Below are 11,660 nucleotides of genomic sequence, written 5' to 3'. Positions count from 1 at the left end.
TTATGTCAAAGCCTGTGACAAATATTAGAGGTTTAGCGATGTGATTAGGAAGCCAACGAAAGAGCTTACCCCAATGGCGGCCCTATGGCCTTTTGCTCAATGGGGACTGGACATCATGGGCCCATTCCCAATAACGATGAGACAGTTGAAGTTCCTAATAGTCGGCATAGACTATTTTACCAAATGGGTAGAAGCTGAAGTCCTGGCCACCATAACAGAGAAAAGCGTACGAAGCTTTGTCTGGAAGAATATCATATGCAGGTATGGGATCCCTAGAGTCTTGGTCTCAGATAACGGGTTGTAATTTGACAACGACTCCTTCAGGGACTTTTTCTCACAATTAGGGATCAAGAACCATTACTCCTCCCTCACCCACCCTCAAGCCAACGAGCAAGTGGAAGTCACAAACCAATCCTTGCTTAAGATCATTAAGACTTAGCTCGAGGGGGCAAAAGGTATATGGCTAGAAGAGCTGCCAAGCGTACTATAGACATACAGGACGACAGCCAGAAGTCCTACAGGAGAAATGCCATTCCGACTGGCATACAGAAGTGAGGAAGTTATCCCAGTTGAGGTTGGACTCACAAGCTACAGGGTGGGCAATCATGATGAAGGGAAGAATGACGAGGCCATACGTCTACAACTTAACCTAGTGGACGAAGTCAGAGCGATTACTGAACAAAGGCTAGCATGGTACCAGGACCTCATGGCCAAGCACTATAACTCCAAGGTTAGACATAAAGACTTCCAAGTTGCAAATCTCATCTTGAGGAAGGTGACAGGCACTACAAGAGATCCCTCCCAGGGAAAGCTCAAACCTAATTGGGAAGGATCCTATAGAGTCACGTCATGGCAAAGGAAGGGTACTTATCACTTGGAGACGTTACACGGGCAGAAGTTGCCCCATCCATGGAACACCGAACATCTCAGGAAATACTACTAGTAAAAGACAGCATGAAATGCGCTACTCCTCATTCCCAGTTTATTTCTTTTAGTTAACTCTTATCTACAGTACTTTTTAAGCCCAAGGGATTCAGATAAATTTTCCTACTTATGCATGCATATATCGCAATAAGAGGAGTTATTTAGATATAACTTGTGTATATGTTTGCCTCTACAAAACTGCATTTGTGACCAAGTCCACAAGTGGACAAATTTACTATAAAGTTCACAAAGTAGACAAGTTTGTTCCATAAGGATGCCTTGAAAATTACTAAGTCCATAAAATGGACGAGTTTGTCTCCTGAAGATGCCTTGAAAATTACCAAGTCCAAAAAATGGACGAGTCTGTCCCATGAGGACGCCTTGAAAATTATCAAGTCCACAAGTGGACAAGTCTACTCCTACGTTCACAAAGTGGGCGAGTTTGTCCCATGAGGACGCCTTGAAAGTTATCAAGTTCACAAGTGGACAAGTTTAATACTAAGTCCAAAAAGTGGACGAGCTCATCCCACAAGGACGCCTTGAAAATTATTAAGTCCACAAAGCGGACGAGTTTATCTCACGGGGACACCTTGGGAATTATCAGGTCCATAAGTGGACGAGTTTATCATTATTAAAGTCCATGGGTGGATGAGCTCATTTCTAAGTCCACAAATGGCTAAGTTCATTACAGAGTCCACTAAGTGGACGAGTTCACACATCCACAAGTAATCAAATTTGTTACCTAGTCCAAGCATACTCGTTCATAGGTGGACGAGTGCACTAAAGTGAGCGGGTTTATCCTAGATGTTTGCCAAGTATTCTAAGGGATGGATACATCTTAACGCATTGGCACAAGAATGGATGGACATATGCGTATCAACACATAAAGATCAACACACATACTGGAAAGCGATGGATATAAAATAATACCATAAATAAATTCAAATCTTTACAAACAAGGCCCAAAACACAAAGGGGTGCTTAATATTGTCTGGAAATTGGACAAAATACATAGCAAATTATCATAAAAAAGAGAAAGAAAGCTAAACTAAAGGGTCCTGGACGATCTGTCCTGGAGGGGTTTCGTCGTCTTTGGAAGAAGGATCTTGGCACCTTGAATAGAGGGATTTTCAACGTCTTCAACTTCAGGAAACAGGATCAAAGGAGTGACGAGCTTCTCCAAAGCAGGTTGGGCAAGAAAAACACCTTCGTCTTTTGGATCTCACTCTGACTGGGTGGAGTCGTTGTCCTCTTCAAGGATAGTGTCGCCAGCTGGAGTAGAAGGCAAGGGGTCGTCCATGGTGACCTTGGATAAATCCAAGTGTGGGTAGACGAACTGGACCTGCTTTAGGCAGTCCTAAAACACGTCACCATAGTAAACGTCACAGGAGTCTATAAAAGGTAGCGAAGCCTTGAATTCGGTTACATCGTAAGCCCTGGCCATCTGTACCTACCCTTTGAGAGCCGTCACCTCCTTTTCCAAGGTGGCCTTTGCCTCTCACTTTTCTTCTCTCTAACAGGTCTCCTCCTTCAGCTTCTCTTCTAGCTCTGTCACCCTTTTATTGAGAGTACGAAGAGCATCCTTGTACTGATCTTGTTCGTTAGTTAGCGTTTCATTGCACTTCCTAAGACGACTGATTACCCCTCCTCAATGACGCACCTATCATGGAGCGGCTTCATACGCATTAGTGCCTGAAAATGGGTTACAACTGTCAGTTAACGAATAGACGATAAAAGAAATACTTAAGGAAAAGGACATACACTGGATAGATCAAAAATACCCGATGCACCTAGGTCCTCCATCTCCTGTTCAGCACACAATTCCAAATCGGTCTCCTTGATGATTGATTCAACCATCTCGATGATGTACCCCTTGTGCATAAGAAGGCGATGGGTTCCCTAGTTGATGGGACCAGCCTCCGTCATTAGACCCTTGCCTTCTCCATGGCTTGGCTTAGAAGGCGACGGCTTCTTTGGCTTCTCACCAATGGTGACGCCTGGACCTTTCTTCAGGGGATGGTCATCCTTCTTGTCGCTTTTTAGCTTGGACGTCCCCTTAATGATGCCCTTGGGAGCAGATGAGGAGACTCCATCCTTCTCTTTCTTCTTCTTATTCGCAGTGGTTGCCTTCACCAAGGCTCTTTGCCTTGCTACCTCCATTTCCACAAAGGACAAGAGACAAATGTTAGATAGGCAGACGTCGATAAAAATGACGGGAAGAAATAAATTAAAATAGTACTTACGTCGACGGGAGTACGCATCTAGTCTATGAGCTACAGGCACCGATTCAGGACCACCGCAATAAGCGTGCAAAGTATCTAGGGTAATTAGGTCCTGACACCTCTGTTCATCGAAAGGGATTTCCAAAACCCTACATATAAAAGCCTCCTGCTCGTCGGTTATGCGTGAACGAACACTGGTTGAAAAAGAGGAACGATGACGTTAAATAATTAGCAAATAAACGGAAAAGGAAGTAAAAGGAAAAACTGACGACACCTAACTTGAATCTTTGACGATGCCCCAAGTATTGTCATAACCATGAGGCATCGTCACCTACTCTTCCCGACGGCACACCTAATCTATCCTTTGAACAAAAAAATATCTACTCTTCCAATTCCTATTGGAGTCGGGCATATCTGACACCAGCCTAAGTGTCTTCTTCCTCGCGGCCAAATGGTATATAATCTTGGATGAGGAGATGCGTTGGGGTTTGTAGCACCAAAAGAACTCGTCCAAGGTAAGCAGACGGTTCCCTCCACTAAGACGACCCCATATGATTTCGGCCCCTATGAATATCCTCCAAGCATTTGGGGCAATTTGACTGAAGGACAGATTAAGGTAGGTGGCCAACTGACGATGTAGTGCCGTTAAAGGTAGCCTCAATCCTACCGCAAACATGGCATGATACATGTTGACATCCGTGGTCTTACCAGAGTAGCATTTTCATACTTCCCGGGTAGACAGATTGGAATGTTGTCAGGAATTTGGTAACGATCCCTTAAGCTGTTATATATTTTGGTTGTCATTGTCTGATAAAATTCGTTCATTGTCTAGATCTTGGGGACAATAAAGGGACGAGTGTGGCCATCACTAGGGCTTCCAGAGCTTCCTTCCTCAGGAGCTCCCTCGTCACCATCACCCTCGCCCCTGTCATCTTCTCCCGCCTCCTCTTCAACCTCTCCTCCTTCATCATCATCGTCATCAACCTTTACTTCCTCACCCTTTACTTCCTCACCTTCCTCCAACATGACTCTCCACTTCATCGTTAAGAGAATGGGAGGACGACTCCCTTTCTGACGACCCTGAAAAGCCCTCCTCAGGCTCATGACCTAACTGAAAAATTTCGTCGTAGCCTGCTTCCTCACAGACTAATGACTGCTCACTCGTCGCTTCTCTAGACATCTATTTACCTACAAGCGACAGAGGTATTCTAAGAACCTAGGTCGACAGTCTCTCTAAACAATTAACGACTAACTAGGGTAACAAAAACAAAAGATGAAATGAAATGAAAGGAGACTTATGTAGTTAGTAGATGATTCCTTGAAGGGTGACAACCCCATCAATTTGATGGTACTAAAGGCGACGAGACCAGTAAGTTGACGGAAACAAGGTGGATGAAAATGACGAGCTCACTCTCTTAGGACCAGCAAAGATGAAATAAGAGAAATGAGGAGAGGGGGTGAGATATATATAGGATGAAAAATGCACGGAAGATGAAGCGACGCCTTTGCTCAGAAACGAGGCCAACTAGCTTGCACCACGTATTCAAGCATTTAATAATGGCTGCTTGAGGAATCATCATAAATACCCCTTTATCTTTTTCTTGAAAAAACAAAATATAAAAAAGCTATAGATCACTCCATAACTCGTCAGCTAGAGCCGACAGAGATACGGAGTAGGGGGCAACTGATGAGGATAATTCTACAAGGGTGATAAACTTGTCAATATAAGAATCGGGCCGACGGTCTCAATAAACTTGTCAACGTTACCTATACACTCGAGGGCATGGACAACAATGTCCTCGAGGCCGACGACTTCAATCTTAGCCTGACGAGTCCACTTCCAAACAAGACGACATTTTTCACCTGATGTGTGTAGACTTACAAGTGTAAAGCTGACGGGGATAAAAAGCCCTTGGTGGACCTAGTATGGCTTTGTTTGGACTCCACGAATGAGTAAATATGAAAACATCTTGTGCTCCACAGGTAACCCTAATTTAGAGGATCTCCACAAGGAAATAATCCCTTAAAATACACACATTAATAAGGATCTTCCCCACAAGGAAAGACTCTCTCCGCCAATGAATGAATATCAACTTTAAACTACTATAAAAACCCCAAAGCCCTCATAAACTAAGGTACACATAATTCACTTTAACTCTAGTACTCTAGAGTTGTGGAAATTCTCTAACTTGATCGTCGGAGAGTATTTGGCCAGTACCACACCAGTACTCTTTGTAGGGTCTTCATCTTTTGTGTTGTGCAGGTTTTTTTCTAGAGCACGTGAGGATCGTGTAGCTTATTGATGATTTTCAACATCATCAGGAGGTATACAAAGACTCAGCTCTAATAATCTCTCAGATTCAGAATAAATGGAACATCAAAGAAGAAAGGCTTATGCCTTATCATTAATGTCTTCAGAAGTGGGCATCAAAATTCAACAAGATCCAATATTAGTATGTGCCAAGGATGCATAATCAAATTGCAGATGCTTTAGCAACCATGGCATCCATGATGAATGGGCCGAAAGAAGATGAAGTCAGGCCGATAGTGTTGGAACAAAAAGAAGAACCAGCCTACTACATGACAATAAAAGAAGATGAGGGAAAGAATGGGGAAGGTGAATGGTATTCAGACATCCTACAGTACCTCAAGGATGAGACATAGCCACCATCTACAAACAAGAATGACCAATTGATCATCCGAAGGTTGTCCACTAATTACATTATTTGTGGTGAAAGGCTCTACAGAAGATCATATGATGGAATTCATCTCCTTTGTGTAATTACTAAGGAGGCATAACAAATAATTGAAGAGGTTCATGAATCAAGTTATGGGCCACATATGAATGCACACATGCTATCAAGGAAGATAATGAGACAAGGCTATTACTGGACCATTATGGAAGCTGATTGTGTGGCTTATGTTCAAAAATGTTATCAAGGCCAAGTCCATGAAGATCTGAAACATATGCCACCCATGCCACTACATACTATGACATCACCCTAGCCCTTCTCTACATGTGGGATAGACATTATTGGGAAGATTCATCCAACTACTTCCAATAGCCATGAATTCATACTTGTACCCATTGATTACTTTACTAAATGGGTAGAAGCTGCCTCATACAAAGTTCTAAATTAAAAGAAAGTTGCTTAATTCATTCAGACCAACATCATCTGCAGATATGGGGTACCACATGAGATTATCTCTGACAATGGGCTACATTTTAAAGGAGAAACAGAAAAGCTGCTACGATAGTTTAACATTCAGCACCATAAATCTTCACCCTACTGTCCCCAAACTAACGGAGCAGTTGAGGCTGTTAATAAAAATATATGGCGAATCTTAAAGAAAATCACAAATAACTACAAAGACTGACACCTATAATTGGCCTATGCACTTTGGGGGTACAGAACATCAATTCGATCTTCCACAGGAGCCACTCCTTATTCATTGGCATATGGGATGGAAGCAGTCCTTCCCATTGAAATGGGTGTTTGTTCATTAAGGATAGTACTGAAATGTGAAATCCCTAAAGCGGATTGGTTGCAAAGTAGATACGACCAGTTATGCATGCTAGATGAGAAAAGACTCAAAGTCCTGTATTACATTCAGGGATACCAAAGGAGACTCAGGAAAGCTTTTGATAACAAAGTAAGAACAAAAGATTTGAAGTTGGGGGATCTAGTGTTGAAAGAAATTTGAGCCCGATTTAAGATGCAAACGGGAAGTTTAAGCAAAGTTGGGCAGGCCCATACATTATCAAGCAAATAAACTCTGGGGGAGCAGTAAGGTTGATGGACTTAGATGCAAACTTTTCCACTGAGCCAACCAACATGGATCAATTGAAGAAGTACCACGTTTGAAGTGGTTGTAAATTATGTTATTTCCCTTCCTAGGTTTGATAGAAAAAAAAGAGCTTGCTTGGCTGAAAACCTGAAAGAGCGGTCTAGGAAAAAATTAGAGCAAAAAAAAAAAAAAAACAAAGGTAGGTTGAAAACCCGAAAGGACAACCTACGCAAAAGGAGAGTAGAAAAAAAAAAAAAAGAATGAGAGAGCTTGCTAGGTTGAAAACCCGAATGGGTGGCCTAGGCAAAATTTAAGGCAAATAAAAAATCAATGAACTACATGATGACCTGATCCTTCTACAAAGGGGGTACATAGCAACCATGCATTGGTTCGGTCACAATTTCCTAAAACCCACCATTTTCCCATTAACTAAAATATTCCAAAAATTCAACCATTCCATTAAACCATGTCATTACACAAAATCCAGAAACCCATACCTTAACCATAAAAAAAAACCAAACTAAACCACAAGAACCCAAACCTTAAGCCAAACCATAAAAAACCCCAAACCCCAAAAAGCCCAAACCATAAACAGAACCCGTAACCATCAAATCCTAAATAATTCCTAAAAATAAGAGTTTTTTCATCAACTTCTAAATAAACATGCTCAAAACCAAAAAGATAAGAATGTCATTTTGTCTTCAGTCTTTTCTTTTTTTTCTTGATCATTGATTTCTTTTGTGTTAGGTGCTTCATCCTCCCTGTCCCTTCTTTTGAATTCATAGTTGTCTTCATGAGTCTTTCCCAGTTGTCTATGAGAAACCGTTCTCTCATAATTGTTAGGATTAGTGCCCTTAAATCCTATTGTATGATGCTATATATGTTATTATGTATGACATTATGTATGACTTAATGTTGTGACTAATAAAGTTGTTTTATTATTATCTAAAATAATGGTAACATGAATATTGGGACATTATCATATAGTCCATGAGATGCATAGTATGTAATTTATGTGAAAAGTCATAGAAGATATAAATCACAAGTTCATTGTAAACTCAGAATTGTAGTTCGTAGTTGGTGATGAAATTGAGCATTTCATCTGCGAAGACTATAACATATCAACTAAGATGATTTGTCTTGATCATGGAAATGGAGATTTCTAGTTGGTATGTTGATATATTTTAAGAGTTAAGACATATTGAACTGAACCGCTGTGAGATTTATTATTCTTCTAATGACTATCAAATGAATAATAAACTTACGACTTATATTTATATGAACTCTTAATCCTGAGAGGATAATGGACATGATCTTGAAGTGTAGGTTGCTTTGATATATCAGGAAGGAGTGAGATCTAAAGTTACGATCAAAACCTCAATATGTTGGGCAACCACATTTAGTGTTAATGGAACATATATTCTTAAGATGAAATTCATAGTCTCTTAACGGAAATACAAAATATTTCCTTGAGATAAGTTTAATGGGTTTGTTATTCAGAGAGTTAGGCCTAACAACTTTGGTAAGAAGTTACTAAAGTATATATTTTTGGAATTGGATTTCATAAATATATGATGAATAACTTAAAGGATTAAACTGGGTACTCAAGGAATAAAGATGTAGTAATCTACAAAGTGGCAGTCTTCTTTCATGACTTTGTATTACTACGAATATTTTATAAAGGGGTTGCATGTACAATAAAGTCTTGGGATATAATTTATAAATAAGGCCTAGAGTGCAACTATATTTATATAGTGGTATTAAATATAGTTAATGGTAAATTTGGACTTACTAAGAGTTGACAGAAAAGCCCAAGATCCATTGGAGCTAGTGTCTTATTGGTCCCACTCCAAGCCACACACTTAAGCCCAATTGGAAAGGACCAAAAGGCCAGCCCAATTAGATAATCAATTAGATACAAAGGGAGAAGCATATAGAATTTTCTTAAGTGAAAAATAATAACACTATTGTGAAATGGTGTGTATGAGAGTATTAGACACTTTGACATTCTCCCTTTAAAAACTAATTGAGAGACCACACATCTTGGGCGTTAGTGGCATTGGAGTGAAGATTAAAAGTGTTCCCAAGTGCTTCTGATCTTCGGTTTTTGAAATTCACCGCTCCAAGGTACACTCTCTTGTTCTTATATTTTGAAACTTACATAGTACATGTTAACATTTATGAATGAAGTAGATCTGTTATTTTTCCACTGCGTATGTTTTGTATGCGATACAAACATGTTATTTTCCATCAATAATAACCCTCTCAGCTTCCTTGTCAACAATCTTCTCTATCAACCAGGTAGAGAATTCTGTAGTCATCCTGTGAAAGTGAACCTTGACAAAAGATTGGTCCACTCGGTCAGGCATCTCTAAACCCAATAGCATGTTCTTTACAGAAGTAGGATTTGTGTCCATAGGAGAGAAAGGTCTTCTTCTATTGCCACCAGGCATTCCTTACTCATAATTGAATTGCCTCAAGAGTCTATCTCCCTTGTAGAAAGTTGCCTTCCGCAACCCAACAAGGAAAATGTGATCTGATCCAAGAGATCGCAGTAGAGGGGGTTGGCACTTCCACTAATAACAATCCCATTGAATTGAGGTACTGGATTTCTTGTCCAAGAACTTCACCCAATCACTCTTAGATTGGCACTCAGTTTTGATTACAGCCCTGCTAGGCCCATAATTATCGGTGGTAGGCTTGGCAATCATGTCTATTGATAGGCCAAAAATGTATTGACCCCTTGTGATGAAATTAATTGATTAATTAGCCAAGTTTATTAATTAATCAAATTAACATGAAAACGCGTGGTAACACAAATAAATCACCAATTAACTAAAGTATGAAGTGAAAAATAAATTGACACAGTGATTTGTTTACGAATGAGGAAAACCTCTGAGGCAAAAACCCCACTTGGTGATTTTAAGGTCACCACTCCTAAGAATCTATTATTATCAAAACAAGCGGTTACTAGTAAAGGAATCTCAGTACCTTATACCAACCTAAAGTTGAACCCTTACCTCAATACTCAATTGGACTTGTTTAGTAGTGACAATCTCTCCTTTTAATGCACGGCTCCCAGTACGTGACTAACCAATTACACGGATCCCAGTACGCGACTTCAATCACTAACTAGAGAAGGATTGTTGGCTGCAAAGTCCTTCAGTTCATCACAAGATGAAGATTGAGAAGCTCCTTGGTTACAAAACCCTACGGTGCACAAACACAACAGCTTTTTCACAAGAAAGATGAACTAGGGCAAACTAGGTCTCCAGTTACACTTTAGGAATTATGCTCTTGTGCAATTGTGCTCTTGGCTGTGTAACCTTTTACTGCCCTTAAATAATCCTTTTATATGTCTAGGGTTATGAGAAAAGAAAGCCTAAACATACAATCACGGATTGGATGAAAAACATACCAGAAAATCTGAGTTTCATAAACCTCGATAGATGCCCTATTTGTCGGGTTGCTGTCGAGCCACAGGCTGGAATAGCTCTTCAAGTCTCGATAGATGCTAGCTGTTGAGCTTTAGTGAACAACACTTATCACACTTGAATCTTGGACAGACTTGCATGGCTTCAATACTTGATCTTGAAACAAGGTTTCTTAAAGTATTAAACACATCCTAGATCTACCCAATTACAAGTAAAGTGCGTTTTGTCAAAGGATTAGCCAATTACATAAAATAGTGACATATGTTCCTAAAATTGAATCACATATGTCCTAACAATATCCCCCTTTAGCAATATGTGACAAAACCACAACAAACAAATGAATATATGAGAGAAGTCATAAATCACTCAAATTCATACTCACTTGTTAAGTACAATAAAATCTATCCTAACACAAACTCTTGAAAATCTTTGCAAGAATAGAGTTCATGACAAGTAGACTTTGACAACCTGTATTTCTGAATATACAAGTATCCTCACTACATCCCTCAATATCAACACTCCCCCTAACAAAAACCTCTCATACTAACTCTCCACCAAATTATGACAACTTTTATAACCAAAACTGCTACTCCTTTTTGTCACGAGTGACAAAGGGTAAGAGTGTCAAGTAGACATTTCATCAGCACTGGAAGAGTTAGCATCACCAACATCCTCATCATCGGAAGTAGTAGCATTATCAACATCATCCTCATCCTCATAAGCCTCTGGAGTAGGTGGATAAGAAGCAATGAAGCCACCCATGATCGCCTACCGTCGTGCAATACGACCAACATAGGTGTTCACTTGACACAACTCATCACTTAGAGTGTTGAGGCGAGCATTCATGTGCTGAAGCTGTGCCATGATGTCCTCGAGAGTCACACCGCTCATAGAAGAAGAAGGAGTAGATGTGGATGAAGCTGAAGTAGTGGGAGGAGCTACTAACCCGGACTACCTTGACCGAAGCTGTGCCTCACTCCATTTTGTTAGGACATATGTGGTTCACTTAATATGAACATATGTCATTCTTTTATGTAATTGGCTAATCCTTTGACAAAATGCACTTTACTTGTAATTGGGTAAATCTAGGATGTTTTTAATACTTCAAAAAACAAGGTTTCAAGATCAAGTGTTAAAGTCATGCAAGTCTGTCCAAGAAACAAGCTAAGAAGTGCTTATCATTAATGCTCGACAGCTACATCTATCGAGCTTTAAGAAGTTTTTCCAGCCCTGTGGCTCGATAGCTGCTCAACAACACCTCGACACTTCTAGCTGTCGAGATTTAAGGAAA

At 40.1% G+C, this 11,660-nt stretch overlaps 1 protein-coding gene across 1 annotated transcript; it reads left to right on the top strand.

Moving 5' to 3' along the window:
- Positions 1-526: 526 nt before the first annotated feature.
- Positions 527-943, top strand: LOC142606064 (uncharacterized). Its single transcript, XM_075777471.1, has one exon. It carries the CDS (start codon positions 527-529, stop codon positions 941-943), a length of 417 nt encoding a protein of 138 aa, XP_075633586.1.
- The last annotated feature ends 10,717 nt before the right edge of the window (positions 944-11,660 follow it).

Source organism: Castanea sativa, chromosome 8 (assembly GCF_040712315.1).
Source record: "Castanea sativa cultivar Marrone di Chiusa Pesio chromosome 8, ASM4071231v1".
NCBI classification, from domain to species: Eukaryota; Viridiplantae; Streptophyta; class Magnoliopsida; order Fagales; family Fagaceae; genus Castanea; species Castanea sativa.
Note: the sequence above shows the minus strand (reverse complement) of the source record. Positions and strands in the feature narration are given on the sequence as shown.